This window comes from Magnolia sinica, chromosome 18 (assembly GCF_029962835.1).
Source record: "Magnolia sinica isolate HGM2019 chromosome 18, MsV1, whole genome shotgun sequence".
Taxonomy (NCBI): domain Eukaryota; kingdom Viridiplantae; phylum Streptophyta; class Magnoliopsida; order Magnoliales; family Magnoliaceae; genus Magnolia; species Magnolia sinica.
In genome coordinates this window covers 65,294,662-65,316,778 of record NC_080590.1, presented here as the reverse complement: position 1 = coordinate 65,316,778, position 22,117 = coordinate 65,294,662, and the positions used below count along the sequence as shown (strand labels likewise).

Genomic DNA, 22,117 nt, shown 5'->3' with positions numbered 1-22,117 from the left:
CTGAGACGTCTATCAAAATAAACAACCGAGGTGGGTGGTAAGCAAGATGTGAACGAATGGGTATGATAAGCAAAATCAGAACTTAATTGATCATAGTCATACAACTTAAAGTTGAAGATATTATATTCTACTCCTAAGGTACTATAGCAGGAGCCACTAAGTAGTAGTGATCTATACTATAACTACGATAGTGTATGCTAAGATAAATGGGAAAGATAAATGTAAAGTTGTTGTGCAGGATGCCTTGGATTCTGCTAGTCTCCTATAGAGAGAAGCCCTATCTCGGTTCGACCAGATCCATTTTCAGTCCCACCGAAAATTAGGTGGGTTCTCAATTTACACGTTGTGAAGATTTGCACATTTTTGGTTCGACTAAAAAGTGTGAGTCGGTTTGGTTCAGTCTAACCGAAGGTCCCATTTGGTTTAATCGACAGGTTACACGGTTTTACATAATTTATATATATTAAGTCTAATTTCAATTAGGGCTTAATCCAACACGAGTGTTTTCTCTCTAAGGGTAATGGTTTGCAAGGTGAGAGGGTTCTAAACACTTGTAAGGGCTTGGGAATAGATTTTCTCAAGGGGCTAGGGTTTTCCTAGGGTTTCACATCACAAGGAGAGATCGGGTGCTTATATAATCGATGAACGTGAGTGGTGTAAACTTTAAGGTTTTAATTATAGTGGATCCCTATCACTCTATACTGTGGTTTTTTTCCACAAGGGTTCCATGTAAAATATGTTGTGTTTGTGTGATTACTTTATTGGTTATTTTGTTTATTTGTTTATTCTATATTCGTTAAACGTGCTTCCACAAAGTGCATAAATTAATGGTAGTATTAGATCCGAATTTCTAATACCTAGGGTCAATCTGGGTTTTGTTGTGGCTTGGGTTTATATCATAATAATGTGAGATTAGAGCCAAAACTCCAACAAAGTGGTATCAGAGCATCAGGTTTAAGGACATTTAGGAATTCAACGAAGATATCAGGGTCGAAGTTCATTATATAGAAATTCGATTGGAAGAACAATTTCAATTTGTGGGATTGAAATATTATGAATATTCTAGTTTCAAAAGACTTGAGCAAGGCATTATTGGAGACTAAACTAGAAAATGTGTCAGATGAAATTGGAGTGAACTTGATGAGAAGGCTATGCACACCATCCGTGTATATCTATCGGATGAAATTATGTACAATGTTCTAGATAAGGAATCTCCCCTGGAGATGTGAAAGAAACTAAAAACCTATACATGTCGAATTCCCACAATAATAAGATGTTTGTAAAGAAACAACTTTTTAGGCTACATCTGAAGGAAGGATCCAATCTCCTAAAACACATGAACTCATTTACAAAGGTGTGTAGCAAGTAATTAAGGCTCAGAGTAACAATCGCTTCCCACATCATATGATCATATCGTCACTATTCTACTGTATGTGAAAAATATAGTGAAGCTGGAAGAAATCACATCAACTCTTGTTTCCAATGAGATGAGGAAGATGTCAAGCGATGAGGACTCTTAGGTAGAAGTGTTAGTTGCGAAAGGGGTTAGGGACGCAAGATATCCGTGGAGTGATCTCGGTTTGACAGGAAGAAAAAGTTTATATTGAAATTAAAGGCTAAGGACGAATGTTTCTATTGTAGCATAAATGGGCACTTCAAGAGAGATTACCATAAATGAAATGATGACTTGGAAAGAGACCTCTTGGTCTCTTCAAGTACAAACCATCTCTCGGATACATGAATACTTGATTCAGGATGTTTGGATCATATCTACCCGGATAGGACTTGGTTCGATTCCTACAAGTTATATGATGGTGAAGTGTCTGATGGAGAATGGTGCAGTATACAAGGCTATTGGAAAATGGACCATCACTGTAAGGATGTTTAATGGAGTCATACAAACTCTAGGTGATGTCAAGCATGTCTTGGATCTAGAGAAAAACTTGATATCCTTAGGGATTTTAGATATGAATGGGTGTATGTTTATCGCATCTGGTGGTGTAATCAAGGTCACTAGAGGTGCAATGGTGTTAATCAAGAGACATAAGACAGGAAATTTGTACAAGTTGATTGGGAGCACAATTATAGGTAAGGCTGCTAGCACTTCACATGCAGAATCCGACACAGATGACACTAATCTATGACATATGTGGCTAAGACATGATGAAACTATATAAACGAAAATTGTTAGAGAGAGTTAAGGCATATAAGGTGGATTTCTGTGAGCATTGTATTTATGAGAAGCAATGTAAGGTAAGGTTCAAGACTGCTACACATTACTAGTAATGGGGTGCTCGACTATATTCATTTCAATGTCTTGGAGCCAGTCGCAGTACTGTTTAAGGGAGGAGCATAATACTTTATAAGCTTCATAAATGATTACTCAAGGAAGGTTTTACTCTAGTTCTTAAAGTACAAGTATGAGATGTTCACTAAGTTTAAGGAATAGAAAGCGGAAGTAGAGAAACAAACTGGGAGACATGTTAAGTATCTCATATTAGATAACGGTATGGAGTACAGAAAGGTAGGATTTATGGAATTCTACAAGGAATATGGCATCACAAGGAACTTCTAACCTCCCAGGACTCCATAACAGAACGGAGTGGTAGAGAGGATGAACAAAACTCTATTGGAGAGGGTGAGAAGTATGTGATTGCATGCGAGACTGCCTAAAGCTTTTACAAAAAAGTGGTTAACATGACATGCTATATTGTAAATCAATCACCATCTACAATGCTGGACTCTAAGGTTGCAGAGGAAGTCTAGACATGCAAGGACGTCGATTACTTAGGTATGAGGATCTTAGGGTGTTCAATATATGTCCATCTGAAGAGTAGCAAAGGACAAAGTTGGATCCTGAATCCAGGAATTTCATCTTTATTGAATATGAAAAAGGTGTTAAGGGCTACAAGCTTTGGGATTCAATTTCACATAATGTGGTCATTAATAGAAATGTCACTTTTGATAAGGCATCAATGTTGAATGCTAACAATGATACTACAGAGAAGTCAAAAAAAACATAGTGAGGTCGAGAAATTATCAATGTAGGGTGGAGCCAATTGAGCTAGTTATTGAAGGTGAAATTCAGGAGCAAGAAACTGACCAAAATAATCAGTGGATTATCTAGGAGAGTATAGCCAGGAATAGGGAGAAAAAAACCATTAGAGCCCCAGTTCAATATGGGTTTGAGGACATGGTTTCTTTTGCCTTGTTTAAGGGAGTGGAGATCCCTCCATCTTTCAAGAAGTAAAATCTGAAAAGGATGGCGATAGGTAGATGTCAGCCATGGAAGAGATGAAATCTTTACATAGGAATCAAACATGGGAGTTAGCGGAACTTCCAAAAAGTCAAAGGGCTATGATAGTTACTAAATATTGCATATTTATCCTCAATTTTGCATCATTTTCCCACCTATATGAATGGTAAACTTGCCTGATTGGATTGCTTTTTCAATGTGAGAAAGAAGACGTATCTCCTGTGGCATGGAAGATTATTAGGAGTCCCTCAGTCATGATCTTAATCTCTTTCTTGTATCAACTGAATGCCTTCGTATGTAAACTATCAAGAATAATGTCCCTCGTTCTCGTGGGTGGATGACATAAAAAACCAATGAATATTCATGTGGTTCACTGGTACATATACCTGTCCATGTTTGACAAAATAAGATATCATTAAAGACATGTTGAAAAGGGTATACCCAGCGTTGATAAGTTGTAACGAAAACATTACCCATTGTAGCAACACATTGCCTTGGCACCTTCTTGATGCCTAACAATGTCAAAGGCATCGACCACCTCAATTTGTAGTGCTTTTTGCTCCAAGTCACTGTCTTGGTCCCGATATGTTCTCAAATTCTAGATACTGCTTTTGAGACATGGCTATTACAAATAGAATCAAATATTATTATAAATCTCATAAAAATATAAAACAAATTAACCATAATCCAATGTAAATATTTACCAAAAAAAAAGTGGGACAGAACTTGCAATCCTTAGGATATGCTATTGAAAGTTCATTCTGCCTTCTATCCAATAATGAAAGGTATTTGTCAATAGCATAATCAATAAAATAGGATAATTCAGCTCAGAACTATATATAAGAGCTAAATAGATGTAAATCAATGTATATATATTGAGAATACTTATAACGATATCAATCCATTCATCTTTCACACATATTGATTTGAACCAAACTACCGCCACTATATGTTTGTTTGCATCATACCAACCCTCCAATGCTTGTAATTCCTCCTGCGATATCATGCTAAATGGGTCCATTTGGGCCTGGAAGGGTATCAAAGAAGTACAAAAGTCTTTGGATTTGTCAGATCTAGTGATGATGCTTGGAGTTGTAGGAAGGGCAAACATAGACAAAAATGGAAAAACCTTATAGTAAGACGGCTTCAAGAGTCTTTTAGGTCTCCTTTGATAAATAGGAGTAGCTCCTTTGATAAACAGGAGTAGACATCACTGCTTTCTCTACTGCAGTACCTTCTATCACAGTAAATGGTTGAATCTCCACCTCTCCATTCCCATGTTCCTTCTCTTTTATATCCTTTGCTTCCCTCTTCTTCTTCAAATCTTCATTTTCCTTCTTCAACTCTTCCTCCTTCTTTAACTCTTCCTTCTCCTTAAAAAACTCATCATTCTCCTTCTTGAACTCCTTATTCTCTTTCTTCAAGTCTTCCTTCTCATTCGAAAACAATTCCCTATTCCTCTGCAAATTGTGCTCTCTCATTCAACTCTTCACTCTTCATCTTCAACGCTTCATTCTATTTCTGCAACTATTTCCTCCCTTTCATAAACTCTTCCTTCTCCCAACTCTTCTCTCTCTCTTTCTTCAACCATTCCATATCCTTCTTCAACTCCTACCTCTACTTCTTCAGCTCTTCCCTCTCCTCCCTTAGTTCTTCCACCAAATTATATCCCTTACCCTTCTCCCTCTCCCTCTCCCTCCCCATCTTCTTCGTCATCTTTATCTTCCCCATCTTCATCTTCCTCATCTTTATTTTCCTACAAAATGGAACAATGTATATATCAGAGATGTAATATATGAAAGAAATTAATAATCTTCAATATAAAAAAAAGACATTCATGACATCTTACCTAAAAACTTTTCACGGACCAAACGAATGTCATCCATCTTCAGTTCTTCACTAGTGGGTTCCAAGGTAAGGATTACTTCAATCTGCAAAAGAATTTGTTTCATGTTCATGTATAGAACTTATATGTTAAAATAAGCGTTCAAATATCTTGAAATAAATTGCCTTACAACTTCACTCTCAAATATTTGGTTTATTGTGTTGTACCTCCAACCCTTCCTGCATCGATATTGAATGAAGTGTATAATTTGGGAGGGAACAAATGAAATCACACACTCTTTAAGGGCCGACACTCTCTCTATGGCTCATATATGCTACAATGAAATTGCATAATTTAGAAAACTATATTTTAATACAAACTTTACTTATGTGGAATAAGGAAAGAATCATTACTTGTAGAGGAAAGATGCAGTCGTAGACATTGTAGCGAATTCCATATAATGCCTTCACGACACCTTCAACTCCTTCAGCCATTGTCTAGAAGGCCAAACTACCCTAGGGATAGCTATTGAAGTCCTCTAAAGAGTCAACTAGGTCAATATACTCTAAGTTGCACATAATTTTGGTGTCAATTCCCCTAATAAATAACTCTACACATTATTAGGACAACCTTCACGACATCTTCATGTTTATTGCTATAAACTATTTTATCAAACACCTCTCCTAGACGTTTCTTTAAGATGGGATATTGTTTGAAATGCTTCTCTCTTATTAACTTCTTAGTAGGCTGAATTTTGGGTATACAAATGTCTCCAGTCTTAAGCCATGTTATAAGGACGAAGTTCATCTCCGTAAATTTCAAAGGTTTCCCCCATATCTCAAATATAATATCATCTTTATATCTTACAAAAAGTATGTGAAATAGAGCTCTTGTAAATCTAAAAGATGGAAGGTGTAGAAAAAAAAAAAAGAAAAAAAAAAGAAAAAGAAAATGGGGGCTGCCTAAATAGATTTAACCTACTCTCATTCTTCTCTATACCACTCTTCATAGTATCAAACCACCATATTAATGAACATTTGGGAAACATGTTTGAGATCCCAAAATCAATTCCCTTATATGGAGACTCATCATCTACAAGGATGAATTGCAAAATACATCACAAATAAAATTCAATAGTTCGTCAAGCATATTCTGAAAATGCACAATAGTTCAATAATTCAAATGGACCAAGTATAAGGTGAAAATTCATCAAGTATAGTGTGAGTTCACAAAGTTCTCGGCAATTGGATCAATTTGCCAGAGTTCTTGGTCAAGTTCACCGAGTTCTCGGTCAATTTTATAGGGATTTCAGGCAATTTCAGCAACTTCTTGATCAAATTTCAGCGAGTTCTCGGTCAATTTCGTTGAGAAGTTGCTGAAATTTCATTGAGAAGTTGCTAAAATTTCACTGAAAACTTTATAAGATTTCCTAAGGAGTTTTTTTTACCGAGAACTCAGTGACTGAGAAGTCGGTGAATTTGAGGTACAACTCGGTGAAAATTGACCGAGAACTCAGTGAATTTGATCGAGAAGTCGTTGAAATTCATCGAGAACTCAGGCAAATTGACTGAGAACTCGTTGAAGTTGATCGAGAACTTGCCAAAATTGACTGAGAACTCGTTGAAATTGATTGAAAATTCGGTGAAATCGAGAACTCAGTGAAATTGACCGAGAAGTCGCTGAAATTCACTGAGAACTCAAGCAAATTGACTGAGAACTCGCTGAAGTTGACCGAGAACTCATTGAAATTAACCAAGAACTCGCTAAAATTGACCGATAACTCAGTGAAATTGACCGAGATGTCATTGAAATTGATCGAGAACTCGATAAAATTAATTGAGAAGTCACTGAAATTGATCGAGAACTTGGGCAAATTGATTGAGAACTCGATGAAGTTGACCGAGAACTCGTTGAAATTGATTGAGAACTCGGTGAAATGGATCAAGCACTTGGAAAAATTGACCAAGAAGTCGCTGAAATTGAACGAGAACTCGGTGAAATTAACCAATAACTCGCTGAAATTCACCGAGAACTCGGTGAAATTGACCGAGAACTCAGGCAAATTGACTGAGAAGCTGCTGAAAATCACAGAGTACTCGGTGAAATTGACCAAGAAGTGGAGAGAATTCGGCCAAATTAACAGAGAACTCGGCGAAATTGACGGAGCATTGAGGTAGATTGACCGAGAAGTCAATGAAATTAATTGAGAACTCGAGCAAATTGACCGAGAACTCGGTGAAATTAACTAAGAACTTGGGCAAATTAACCCAGAAGCTGCTGAAAATTATCGAGAACTCAGTGAAATTGATTGACAAGTGGAGAGAACTCAACCAAATTGACTGAGAACTCGGTGAAATTGACTGAGTGCTCGGGAAAATCAACCGAGAAGTCGTTGAAATTGACTGAGAACCTGGGTAAATTGACCGAGAACTTGATGAAATTGGCCGAGAATTCGTTGAAATTGATCGAGAATTCATTGAAATTCACCGAGAACTTGCTGAATTTGATCAACAACTCACTAAAGTTAATCGAGAACTCACCAAAATTGACTGAGAACTCACTGAAATTAACCGACATGTCGCTAAAATTGACCGAGAACTCCCTGAAATTCACTGAGAACTCGTTGAAGTTGATTGAGAACTCGTTGAAATTGACTGAGAACTCGATGAACTTGACCAAGATGTCGTTGAAATTGACTGAGAACTTGGTGAAATTGACCGAGAACTCAGCTAAATTGACCAAGAACTCGTTGAAATTGACCAAGAACTCGCTGAAGTTGACTGAGAACTCAGTAAAATTGACCGAGCACTCAGTGAAATTGACCAAGAAGTCGCTGAAATTGACCGAGAAATTGATAAAATTGACTAAGAACTCTCTGAAATTCACCAAGAACTTGGTGAAATTGACCGACTACTCGTTTAAATGATCGAGAACTTGTGCAAGTGCAAATTTTTAGGGTTTATGGTTTAAAGAGGGGTGCATATTGAAAGAGTACTCGTGCAAATTGACCATGTATTTATAGTCTTAGGGTTTACGAGAATTTCTTCAAATATACCTGCAATGCGCGGCTTCTTGAATGGAGGCATCATTTTCTTTATTTTTTATCTCTCAAATCCCTCTTCAACGTAACGGGTGTGAGGCGGAAATTGCTAAAAGAAAATGAAGAAAAAGAATAGTATTCTCATCCGAAAAAGGTCCTAAACTTTAAAAATGGAAATGAGATAATTTTAGAAAGATATGAGAAGATTCTAGAAAATGGGTATTTGGTAACAATGGTATTCTCGTGGGAAGAGGGGAGAATATTTTAAAAATGGGTATTTTTGTAGGAAGAGAGGAGACGATTTCTGAAAATGAGTATTCTCATAAGAAGAGAGGAGATGATTTCAGAGAGTGAGTATTCCTGTGGGAAGAGAGGAAAAGATTACAAAAAATGGGTACTCTCCCGATGATTGGAGAAAATTTTAGAAAATGGATTTATATTAGTAGTAGTATTCTCGTCCGTAAAAAGCGCTGGAGATTAAAACTGAATAGTAAAGTTTTGATCATTTAAAAGTGAAGTTTACCGTGAGCAAAAATCCTATTTTCTTTGTCACTCGAAATTCATATTTAGTCCAAAAAAAAAAAAAAAACTTTCAAAAATTTGTCAGCAACTACCCTCGAAATATTTAAACCTTTCGTTCCATTTTTAAATTTTGACCACACCACAGTGTAGTACGGGCAAAATCCTTCTGATTTCGCGATATTTTAAAAAAGCAGAGGCAACAAAGATAGTATTTGAGAACCCAAAACTTCCATCTGTTTTCTTTCTCCTCTCAGTCAGTATCGTCTGTCTGGTCTTTGATTTTCCGCACAGAGGCGTCTGATTTCCGAGACACCTCCGGCAATGTCGACGCCGGCGAGGAAGAGGCTGATGAGGGATTTCAAGAGGTTGCAGCAAGATCCGCCAGCTGGTATCAGCGGAGCGCCTCAGGACAACAACATCATGCTCTGGAATGCCGTCATCTTTGGGTATCGTTTTCATTCTCTTCTTTTCTTTCTTGCATTTCAGATGGTTGTTTTGGGAATTTTGAAATGTGGCTTCTGCATTTTTGTTTTTTGAATTTCAGGCCTGATGATACACCTTGGGATGGAGGTGAGTGCATTTTTCCATAGTCAATTTTCTGTGCTTTTTTTTTTTTTCCTCCTCTTTTGTGGAATTGATATCTACACCCACCTTGATTGATAGAGGCAACCTTTTCTTTACACTTTTTGTAATACAATGCTACACAGTATTATGAGAGTAGGAAGAAAAGGGTGCCCCTTCAAATCAGACTGTGTGTAACGTTTAAATAGAAGGGTGATTGGTTTTGGATTGTTTTTGGATATCATTTCATTGGGTTCTGATTTCTTCTTTGTTAGATTAGAAATCAGTGTTGTCGTTTGGCACCATGGATTTGGGGGGATTTCAAATCCCCTGATATGTTTGGCACCATAAAGTAACTGGGGGTTTTGAATACAGGGGCTTTCAAATCCCCTCAAAGAGGGGGTTTGAAATCCAAGGTTGAAGCTTGGATTACATCTAAAATCCTTCCAAGAGTTGCATGGGCAAAATGTGTATCACCAGGCTACTAATCTATTGGGCACATGGCCCACTGATGATATCCCAAAACAATCAGATTATCAACTGCATCACTATAATTACTTTAATAGGATAATCTGCGCCATCCAAACATTGTCCATGTAAATCAACAGTTAAAAAGCGTTGGTTAGTCACTCGGATGTGATCCTGTGCTTGTGGCCCATTCGAGACTTGGAATTTCATCATTTTAGGGCAAAGTATATATTTCAACGGGCTTATTACAACCATTGTGTCAAACATTACATACGTACACTAATTAGAGATATTAAAGTTGATTTAGTAATTAAATTCAAACCCCTATAAATATACTATGCATAGTTACTTTTGGGTTATAGGGGATTTTGAATCTAGGGTGCCAAACACAACGGGAGGATTCCAAATCTAGGGGTTCCAAATCTAGGGGGTTCCAAATCCACACTCCCAAACAAGCTAGGGTGTTGACTGTTGAGTTTTGGTTGTTTGCAGCTGTGAAAATTTTATTTTATTTTTCTTCTTGTTGGATTGAAAATGGGTTGTCTTAGAAATGGATTTGGTTGGTTATAGGTTGGGTTGTTTATGGTTGTGACTTGTCAGTGTTGTCTTTCTTCTTTAGCTCAGGAATGGGTTTTGGGTTGTTTATGGTTGTTACTTGTTAGTGTTGTTTGGTTTTTCAACTTTCTTCGCTAGGTTTGAAATGGATTTTGGGTTGTTTATGGTTGTGAGTGTTGTTGGGTTTTCCATCTTTCTTCTCTACATTAGAAATGGGTTTTGGGTTGTTTATGGTTGTGACTTGTGAGCATTGTTTGGTTTTTTGCTTCTCTTCACTAGGTTAGAAATGGGTTTTAGGTTGCTTTTGGTTGCAAGTGTTTTTGGGTTTCGTCTTTCTTCGTTAAACTTAGAAATGGTCTTTCAGTTTTGGTCATAGTTGCCAAATTCTCTAAACTCCCTCTCGCATGCCCAACAAAGCGAATCATGCGTGCTTACTCACAGTTGGTGGCAAATCAACTTTTGAATCAGTAACCTCTAATTCATGCTAACACATTTCTTAGTCGGCCTAGTTCTCTCCTTCTATTGCATGTAAGTCTGTAAGTATTTGTGCATCCTCAGTCCATAAAAATTACAAAAAAGTCAAAGCTTGCTAGAGATGATGAAAGTATTAACTTGGCAAGGTTTGAACAGAATACTTGGAGTACGGGTTGGTGCAGGTTTACTGATAAGACAACTAGATTCGATGAATAGAACAAATTGAGCTTGCAAATGTGGTGAATCGTGTTGATAAATTGATGGATTAAGTGCAAGCGAATTAGATTAATTGGGAATCCGCAAGTTACAAATTGTTTGCCAGACCCAAACCGAGTCAAATTGCAAACCTGGAAACCATGGTTATGGTTGTTTGTGGCTGTGAATGAAAAGCATATTGGGGTTTCTTTTTATCCTGTTAGGTTAGAACTTAGAAGTGAGTCTTTTTCGGTTTGTTTATGATTGTTAGTGTTTTTTGTTTTTTGGTTTTTAGATTAAAATGGATATTGGGCATTGGTTGCTTATGGTTATGAATATACATTTTGTTGGTGCTGTCGTGTTTTAATCATTTATGTTTTTGAATATTATTTGGTTTTGTTAGATGTGGATTTTGAGCTTTGGTTGTTTATTGTTGTGAATGTTATTGAGCTTTTGCTTTTATTTTATTTTTCAGTTAGAAATAGGCTTTTGGTTCTGGTTGTGGAAATGATTAGATTTTGCCTCTAAATATTTAGTGTACGCAACCTTGTCCCTAATGTTTTATGATTAGGATTTTCCTTCTACATTTTTTTGTTTTTTGTTTTAAGAGATGGATTTGCAGCGGCGTATAGTTTATGGTTGTAAGATTGTTGGGTTGTCTCATCTCTCTCTCTCTCTCTCTCTCTCTCTCTCTCTCTCTCTCTCTCTCTATATATATATATATATATATATATATATATATATGGGAAAAGGTTCTACGCGGTCGAGCTCATGGCAACTTTCCATGAGGTCGAGCTGTGTGGGCCACACCGTGATGTGTGTCGACCATCAACACCGTGCATTCGATGTGTCCCCTTTAAATTATGGGATATCCCAAAAATCAGCCATATACGGAACTCAGGTGGGCCATACCATCTAAAATCATGTGAAGACATGCCTAAAACATATAAAAGCACTTGGTGGAGCCCACCTGAAATTTGGATGCATCTGAAACTTGGTCTGACCCCTCGTCCAAGTGGGACACACATAATGGATGGGCTGGATTTGTGAACCATATCTCGGTGGGCCCAATAAATGATTATGAATGTTTTAATGAAGGGTAACCGCTCTCAACTTTTGTATGTGGTGTGGCCCACACAAGTCACGGATTGACTTGATTTTTAATCCCCAGGCCCACCATGGAATGGTGCATCTGACTGATATGGTAGATGTTCGACACACATCATGGTGGGGTCCACACAGCTCGACCTCATGGGAAGTTCCCATGAGCTCGACCGCATAGAACCTTATATATATATATATATATATATATATATATATATATATATATATATATATATATATATATATATATATGTCTCAAAATAGGAATGGTTGTTTATGGCTGCAATTGTTTGACCTTTCTTTTTTAAATGCGGTTTGAAACTTTCGGTTGCAAATTTTTTTTTTTTTGTATTCTCCTTTGAAGAGACTAGAAATGATTCAATAAAATTGTCTTACCTAGGATAAAAAAAGGATTAGAAATGGAGGTTTTGGGTTCTATGCATTTATAATCAGAATTTTATCTTTCTCTACAGATATGCTTTTTACATTTAAGTTGCTTATTTGAAGCTTTTTCTGCAGTAGTTTTCTGACCTGTGTTTTCACCACTACTGTACGATCTACTAGATTAGGTCGCTATCTTGGGATTTCTAGGATTTCGTTTGCAGCTTGCTTGTATTTTTTGGTATTGGTTTCATTGGTATGACATTTATCATGGACTCGGAAAAGTGTTAAACTGTTTAATTTGAACTTATTTCACTTTTAGCTGTGCGAACGGCTTGTGAGAAGAATTATGCACAGCACATTGCTTGCGTTTGTCAGTGAATTTTGAGAACAATTGTAGATTGTCAAGTTTGACCTTTTTCCATTTCTTTTGTGGTGATTGTGGAGGGTCTCAGTGGGATGTTGGTTAAAACTGATGAGAAAGTTTTATTAATAGGTTTAAGGTGGAGAACACAGACTTCGTCGTTTCCCACCTTCAATTTGGGGATGACAGTTCTATTTTGTGAAGGAAGCAGGAAATAGGTGAGAAATTTGTGCATGGTGGTTGGATGCTTTGAAGTAGTGTTGGGATTAAAGATTAATCTTCAAAAAAACCGAAATGATGGGAATTTGGTTGGACTAGGAAGACATCATTGGGCTAGCCAGAAGATTTATTTGCAAAGTGGATTCTCTCTCCCTTCAACTTTGGGCCTCCCTCTTGGTGTTGGGAAGGCCCCTATCCACTTATGGAATGAGGTGGTGAAGAGGGTTGAAAGAAAGTTGTCAGGCTGAAAATCAGATATTTATCTTTTGGAGTGCGTTACTCTTATGATGAGCAATGTTTTAAATAGCGAATTGCGTGTAATATAGCGCTCACCCCTTTAAAGCGTGAGGTGTAAGCTACACGCTACTAGATTTTTATTCAAGGTTGTGCTTGGATTGTAAATTTGTTTTTATCCATCAATCAATTTATTTCCGATTTTATTAGAATTTTTTTCTATTTTCTATCTCTCCTCGTGGATTCAAGGAATCTCTGTGAGGAGTCTAGAGAAGCTCTGTGGATTCAAAGTAATTATCCCCTTGAGGAAGACGATGATCGACCTCATCACGCCCATCCCCGCGTCATGGGGTCCTCAGAAAGTTTGAAATAAAAATCTGGAGGACTTTCTTGTGGAAAGGAACCACTTATAAGCATAAATACCATCTCTTGGTATGGGTTGTAGTCCAAAGACCTTAGGAGGTTTGAGGATCAGATCTCCAAAATTCATGAGTTTGGCATTGCTTGGAAGGTGGCTTTTGGAGTAAACATGGTTCATGTGCAGGCAGTGTTCGAATTATCTCCGATATTATCGAAATATCTCCGATATTATCTGTATCTCCAGCTTAATGATACCGATAACACTGGTAGTGATACTGATAACGCTGGTAGTATCAAAAATTATAGGTATTAGAAATGTATCGCTAAGTGTCGCCAACGTATCAATATCGCTAATGTAATCGCCATTGTTGTCAAATGCGATCGCATATGCGCATACTGTTGATCAAATCACATATGCCATGATGGCATATGCGATCCTGGCAAGTATGCCATGACATACTTTTATATGCGACCAATATGCGATCGCATATTTTCCAATAGCTAAGAGCGGAAGAATTTTTTTTTTTTTTTTTTTTTTTTCAAATTGGAGAACTTTTGCCTATAAATATGTACTCATATCCCCTCCCTTTTCACTATTCTTTACTCCAAAGCTCTAAATCTCACTATTATTTCAATTATGTTTATTTTTTGTATTTTATAAGTTGTGCTTACTTTTTATAAATTAAGTTGTAAGTTGTTTCAAGTTATCCATTTATCAGTAAAATTTCTTTGTTCAAAGTTTATAATAATTAGTTATCTTTTAATGTAGCTTGTTGATTGTTTTGTTAAAATTTATATAATATAATATAAGTAATTAAATATATCACTTAATGAAACACTCAAACTATAATGAAATAAGTAAAATAACCCAATCCAATCATGTGTACTAATTAGACAAGTTTTTAATTCTTCTTCTTCTTCTTTTTTATTTTATTTTATTTATTAGATTTTTTAGAATTTTTTTAATTTTTAATTTTATTTTTTCAAATTTTTATTATTTATAAAAAAATATGCCATGGCATATGCGATTGTGCGATCGCATATGCGATTTGACAACATTGGTAATCACCAATATTTTCAACTATGTAAATTCTAGGCGTCGCTTATATTGCCAATGCATCAATATCACCAATGTATCGCCAATATTTTCAACTATGTAAATTCTAGGCAATGCTTGTATCATAAGTGTATCAACGATATTTCAATAGTAAATTTTTATTTCAAATTTTTTTTCGTGGGCATATGGTTGTATGTAGTGTTCAATTTGTCATTGATAATATTGATAATATCTCAATATTATCGATATCGCAACATGCGCAATATTGAGACCACATTCTTTCATTTCCTTGCCAATTGTTGATGATTTCTTGGTGAAATATAATTTGTTGTTGATATTTTACAATATCGACGGATGTTTGGATGGTTAAATAGACCGAATGGGATTGTAGGACTGATTTCTTACAACAACACATGCTTTTAAGGCCCTATTAAATGAAATCTTATTATGTATGGATTCTTTTTACAATTTTTTTTTTTTGAATTTCTAAATATGCAAATGTCCATTTTAACATCTCTTAAAGTTTCGCTGAAAATTCCACCGTTTTCCCCATGTTTCTCCGCATTTCCAGTTATTAGCGATATTATCGACGATATCGATATTGTTTCGATATCCCTTGCTAGCAAAACTTGTAGTGATACCGATACTTCGAACACTGTGTGCAGGTGAATTGTTCATGAGGGACTCCTCTCTACAAGGCAACTTGCTTTTAGAAAGCAGTTTATAACATTAAAAGCAACTTCTTGAAAGCTGTGGTTGGATTTATCGGTAATTGCAACACCCAAGCCATATGTTATGGTTCCACACTCCCCCTCGGTTACGCCCCAAAATGCAGTACTTGAGTATGGTGACCCCGATCCCAAGTCCTAGGGTATGAGCTAAATTATATTTAGTCTTACACCACATTCACATTCATTCCACATGTAAACCATACAATATAAACATCTACTATAACTTTTCTTAACGAATAATTATGTAGTTACACATTCCGAGAATAACAAGTCTCTTCTCTACAAGTAACTAATCAGCTACTCAAGGCATTAAGAAATCACTTCGCCAACTTATTACAACTTCTTCCAAGATAAAAATAAAAATAAAAATAAACGACTAATCTACTAATTAACATCTAATAGAAATAATCATTTAAATACTCCTCTTCTATAATCCCTTCCTCAAATTTTGAACCAAAAATTCAATGTTCAAAAGTTGGGTGAGCTTATGTAAGCCTAGTGAGATATCTTTAAACAAATGCAAGCCCAGTGAGATCATTTCCTTTGGAAGTTTGAAAACAAGCTTTAAAATAAATAAATAAATAAATAAATAAATAAAAAAACCACTTAATACAATCTTAGAATGAAATAAAGTAAATCATGATTTCCAATGCAATGCAACAAGCGATATCACAATCTTAGTACAGTTGATTCATAGATCACAAAGCTTTAATGATGAGGATATCGTGCACGCACGCCCGCACACCACCACCCCTACGCACGTACGTACGCAGAAGGACCCCACCATCGATCTGGCTCGATGACGACGTCCAGAGAGGGCCTCCTAGCTAGAAGACAAGTTTTGGTTCAGAAAAGTGGCCCGATAGTCAAGAAAAAGCCCACCATGGGATCTCATGATCGTGGCCCACTCGTCGGATTGATTTTATATTTTAGGTTTTACTTATTGTTTTTATTTAGAACATCGTGAATGCTTTAGATTTCCTTATTTGGTTTTTATTTTAGTTTACTTCATCGCCAAGTAATAGGTGTCGCACATGGTGCGAGTTTTTGGGTATAGGGTTCTCCCTATAAATAGGCAACCATTGTAGTTCTTTTCATTCATTGAAGTTAATAAAAAATTCCTGCTTTATTTTTCTGCTCTCTTCGTGAGTTGTGGAAGAATTCAAAAGTGGGTGCGAAGCCCTCCCTTTTCGAAGGGCTAACTACCGTGGTGTGAAGCCACATCGATCCCAATTCACCCCATCTTCCATTATCTTTTTTTTTTCCATCTTCTCCCACCATCCGTACTTCGAATTTGTCCTTTTGTTGCATCAGATTTCTTCATTACAACAGGTTTCCAGATTTCGGCCCGCAGGCGAGTTGAAACTTCGGCGGAGCACCACGCACAAACCGTACATCGGATCGAGCTGAGATTTGGGGGTTTTGAAGTCCATCCCTGGCCGACCAGGGCCAAGGTGGCCTTTTTCTGAATAGTGGGCCCCACACACGTGCGGCTGGGATCACACGTACGTCCGTCTGGGCCATTATTGCTGTCCACACGCGGGATCATCTTTTGGCTCAGGTTTTTATCCTCTCTTATCCTCTCATAGCCGTTTTTCATGAATCCTAACCCTATATTACATGATCCCTAATTGATTTGCCCCTTTTTTATCACCTTAGGGTTCCTTGAATTGAAATTAGGGAATCCCTTGGATTAGGGACTGATTTTTATGCATGAGTAGTTGATTTTATTTCCCTTTGACATCGTTTGACTTATAATTTTATTGGTCCAGTTCTAGCCTGTGTCGGCTTGGACCCGCATAGATTCCCCTTTAACTGAATGTTTGGATTTTCATGTGGGATGTGGAATTTGTGTGATTGTTTCTGAATTGGTGTGATCTAAGCCTGAAATCTTGCATATCATATTTAAATTCACGTCCTGCGTCAAATTTGGTATTAAAGCCTAGGGTTTTTGTAGGGGAATTCACCACATATTTAGGGTTTAGTTTATTTGAGTCCTTCATGCATTTAGTCCATCATATATAGCTGAATTTTAGTAACAGTGTGTAGTCTCCTTCATATAGAGTCTCGTAGGGTCATTTAGTTTTTAGACGCATATAGTTGTCATGCAGGTCCTTAGGTTGAGCAAGTCAGTGTATGCCCACACGTACGGGTCGCGGTTTCGGTTTGCACCCCACACTAAACATGGAGCAACTACAAGAAACAGTGGCCAAGTTAGCCCAGCAAGTTGAGTCCTTGAATAAGCATTTGGAACAACACATAGATAAATGCCTCGAAGAAATAGAGGCCTCCTTCAAGGCAAACCCCACTACTGGGGAGGATGCCCAATCTCAGGCAGTTGGTCAGGAGGTTAGACCAAGGAATGGAGGCTGCCAAGGAGCTGGTCATGGGCGCGTACCTGTGCACCCACCCCGTGAGGAACATCATGATCAATATGACCCAGATGCACAACTCCTCAAGGGAGTTATCGTAGATGCCCTTACTTTTGATGGCCACTTGGACCCTAAAGCTTTTTTAGATTGGTTGACGGATATGGACCACTATTTTGAGTGGTATGATATGTCGGATGCTCAACGAGTCCGATTCGCCAAGATGAAGCTTGTGGGTCAAGCAAAGAGGTTTTGGGCGACGGTTGAGCGAAAAAAGAAAGAGCAAGGGAACTTCCAAGAGTCCATTGGGGAGAAATGAAAGAAACGCTGAAAGAGAAGTACCTCCCTTTATCTTATCGCATGCGGTTGATTGAGGAGTGGCAGTCTCTTCGACAGGGTTCCATGAGTGTTGCTGACTATATTGAGAAATTCGAAGAGTACTCGACTCGCTGTGAGGTTGATGAGGACCCCGTACTCACCCTTGCTAGTTTTAAAATGGGCCTCCGTTCTAACATTAGGAGAGAATTGCTCGCCAAAGACATAGACACTATCGAACAGTTGTACCAAGTAGTGTTAGATGTCGAGCAATACCTTAAAGCATCTGTGGGAAGACGGTTTGACTTTCGCGAATCCGGTACTAAGGCTAACCCCTCTGGGGCTAGACCTAACACGGGATTCCAAAACAAACCTTCCCCTAATGTTCAGCTCAGACCTAAGGATAATAAGGGTAAAGAGATTGTCGGGTCTAGTTCACGTGGAAGTGGGGCCACTAGGTGTTTTAGGTGTCAGGGGTTTGGTCACTTTGCTCACTAGTGCGGCACGAGAGAAGGAACCAAAGTACTCCTTATTGATGGGCAAGTAGAAGTAGTGCCCCCAGAGAGTGATAGTGAGGAGGAATATGAGCCAAGTCGGAACTCCTAGTGATGAGGAAGAGGGAGCACAAGAGTCTTTGACCCTCGCAATTGTGCGTTGTGCCCTGGCTCAAGCCAAGAACACTGATGACCGGCGCCACAACACGATCTTTTACACTTATGCAAAATGTGGGGAAAAGAGCTGTAAGATGATCGTGGATAGTGGTAGTTGTGCCAACGTGGCATCGACTAGCACTGTGAGTCGTTTGGGCTTGAAGCTGGAAGCCCATCTCAGCCCTATAGAGTCTCCTGGGTTGATGAAACATCCATTCCAGTCTCGCACCGTTGTCTTGTCCCTATTCAGTTCGGATCTTATAAAGACACAATTTGGTGTGATGTTGTTCCTATGGATGTGGGCCATGTCATTCTGGGTAGGCCGTGGCTCTATGACAGGGATGTTACCATATTTGGTCGTTCAAATGTGTGTACATTCTGGTTTGAAGGCAAGAAGGTGAAGCTAAATCCTCTACCACCCAAGAATACAACTGGAAAAGAGTTCACCACACAGAGTGGTGTGAGCGGCCCAAAAGAAGTGAAGGAGTTGTAGTCCAAGTCCAAATCGCTCCATATTTTGAATGACAAAGACTTTGAGCGAGAGACGGAGGCGGACTCGATGATATACGCCCTTGTGGCTAGGGAGAGTGTACCAGAGACTAGCGTAGAGTTACCCACCGAGGCCATTTAGGTAGTACACGAGTTTCGTAATATTTTTCCTGATGATTTACCAAATGAGCTTCCCCCTATGAGGGATATACAGCATGCCATTGATTTAATCCCTGGGGTAACTCTACCAAACCTCCCACATTACAGAATGAACCCGAAGGAGCACGCTGAGTTGAAGAGGCAGATTGATGAACTCCTAGAGAAGGGTTTCATTTGAGAGAGCATGAGTCCGTGTGCCGTGCCCGCCCTTCTTACACCTAAGAAGGATGACACATGGAGGATGTGTATTGATAGTAGGGCCATCAACAAAATCACAATCAAGTATCGATTTCCCATACCGCGTCTTGATGACATGCTAGATATGATGGCTAATGCTACTATCTTCTCAAAAATCGACCTCAAAAGTGGGTATCACCAAATCCGTATATGCCCTAGTGATGAGTAAAAGACGGCCTTCAAGACAAAGGATGGACTATATGAGTTGCTAGTTATGCCTTTTGGGTTAACTAATGCCCTAAGCACTTTCATGCGTGTAATGACCCAAGTGTTGAGACCGTTCATGGGGAAGTTCCTGGTCGTATACTTTGATGATATCTTGATTTATAGCATGACTAAGGAGCAACACCTCAACCATTTGAGGCAGGTTTGTGGGATCCTTAGGGCCGAGAAGTTGTACGCCAACCTAAAGAAGTGCGCGTTCTTGTCTAGTAGTGTGATCTTCTTAGGTTTTATTGTATCAGTTGAGGGCGTATCGGCGGATCCCGAGGCCATCGTTAATTGGCCTGAACCCCGCAATATTCATGAGGTGCGCAGCTTTCATGGCTTAACTACTTTTTATAGGCGGTTCATTCGAGGCTTCAGTTCCATTGTGGCTCCCATCACGGACTGCATAAAAAAGGGAGAGTTTCAATGGACAAAGGCCGCCTCGAAGGCCTTCAAGGAGATAAAGGTCAAGATGACTAAAGCTCCAGTTACGCGACTTCCAGATTTTTCAAAAGCTTTTGAAATCGCATGTGACGCATCAGGAGTCGGCATAGGAGGAGTATTTAGCCAGGAAGGGCACCCTTTCGCCTTTTTTAGTGAGAAACTGAATGAGGCGAAGTAAAGATATTCCACCTATGACAAGGAATTCTACGCGGTAGTGCAATCACTACGCCATTGGCGACATTACCTGTTACCGCAAGATTCGTCTTGTTCTCAGATCACGAGGCCTTAAGATGCTTGAACTCTCAAAAGAAATTAAGCCCAAGCACGCTAAGTGGGTTTAATTCTTTCAAGAGTATACTTTTGTACTTAAGCACAAGGCCGGTGTAGAGAATAAGCCTGCCGACGCGTTGAGTCGTCGAGTCGCATTACTCAACTCCATGAACGTTGAATTACGGGCCTTGAGCGCATCAAAGAAGAGTATTCTAAGTGTCCAGATTTTGGAGTTGTATATATGTCTTTATTAGAGAGTCTGTCAAGAGCTAATAGTGAGTATTTGATTTTGGACGGATATTTGTTTAGGAGTGACCGCTTGTGCATACCACGCACCTCCCTTCGCGATTTTCTTGTCTGGGAGTTACATTCAGGGGGGGGGGGGTTGCAGGTCATTTCGGTTGTGACAAGACCATTGCCCTAGTGGAGGATAGATTTCGTTGGCCAAGCCTCAAGCGGGACGTGGCCTTGTCAACTGGCAAAGCAGAGGAAATAGAATAAAGGATTATATACACCTTTGCCAGTCCTATTCATCCCTTGGCAAGACATCAGTATGGACTTTATGCTTGGACTTCCCAAGACTATTCGAAAGCACGATTTCATATTCGTTGTCGTGGACCGTTTTTCTAAAATGTTCCACTTCATTCCTTGTTCTAAGACCTTCCACGCCTCTCATGTTGCCGAGCTATTCTTTAGTGAGGTTGTCAAACTGCCTGGGTTATCAAAAACCATAGTGTCTGACCGTGACGTGAGATTCATTGAGTTACTTTTGGAAGACACTATGACACATGATGAATACTAGGCTCCAGTTCCCTCAAACCGATGGCCAGACTGAGGTGGTTAATAGGAGCCTAGGGAGTTTACTTCGATGTTTAGTGGGGGAGCATACCAGGACATGTGACACCGTACTACCCGTAGCCGAGTTTGCATACAATAGTTCTGTCAATAGGTCCACAAGTCTAAGTCCTTTTGAAGTCGTTACTGGTTATAAGCCTAGGAAACCTATTGATCTTATCCCCATGTCATTGTCCCATAGGCCATCAGAGTCTGTAGAGTCTTTTGCGCATCACATACATTCATTGCATCAAGAAATCAGGCGAAAGATCACTACTAGTAATGAGCATTACAAATTTTCTGCAAACCTACATAGACGTTTCAAAGAGTTCAATATTGGGGACTCTGTGATGGTCTGTATCAGGCCCGAGCTGTACGCTCCAGGGGCCGTTCGTAAGTTACACGCACGTAGTGCTGGGCCCTTCAAAATTATAAAGTGAAACGGTCTCAATGCGTATGAGGTAGATCTTCCACCTTCCATGAGAATTAGTTCCACATTCAATGTGGAGGATCTAGTTGCTTTTCAGGGACCCACTGATACATTGTCCAGCCCTTCGCCCACCCATCCTGATGTCCCAACCTTACCCTTTGATCCATGGCCTCTTCCCGACCTTTCATCCCAACCTCTGCCTCCCATACTTAGCCTTCACACACCCAGAGAGGAAATAGAGGATATCCTGGACCATGAGATAATTTCCATGTCGGATGGCGGGTTTCAGAAATATCTAGTTAAATGGAAGTCACGCCCAACTTCAGACAGTATGTGGCTCACTGAGGAGGCTTCAGAGACTTGATCC

General features: G+C 38.8%; 1 protein-coding gene across 3 annotated transcripts in view; it reads left to right on the top strand.

The window, feature by feature from the left end:
* The first annotated feature begins 8,696 nt into the window (after positions 1–8,696).
* LOC131232924 (ubiquitin-conjugating enzyme E2 2-like) overlaps positions 8,697–22,117 on the top strand; it is a 35,503-nt gene continuing 22,082 nt past the window's right edge. Inside the window, exons 1-2 of one of the 3 annotated variants that reach the window (XM_058229448.1) lie at positions 8,697–9,089; positions 9,188–9,213. In XM_058229448.1, coding sequence (XP_058085431.1) covers positions 8,965–9,089; positions 9,188–9,213 — 151 coding nt within the window. In that variant the 5' untranslated portion in view covers positions 8,697–8,964. The remainder of the gene's footprint in view (positions 9,090–9,187; positions 9,214–22,117) is intronic. The other 2 variants (XM_058229449.1, XM_058229447.1) reach the window with 2 other exon arrangements.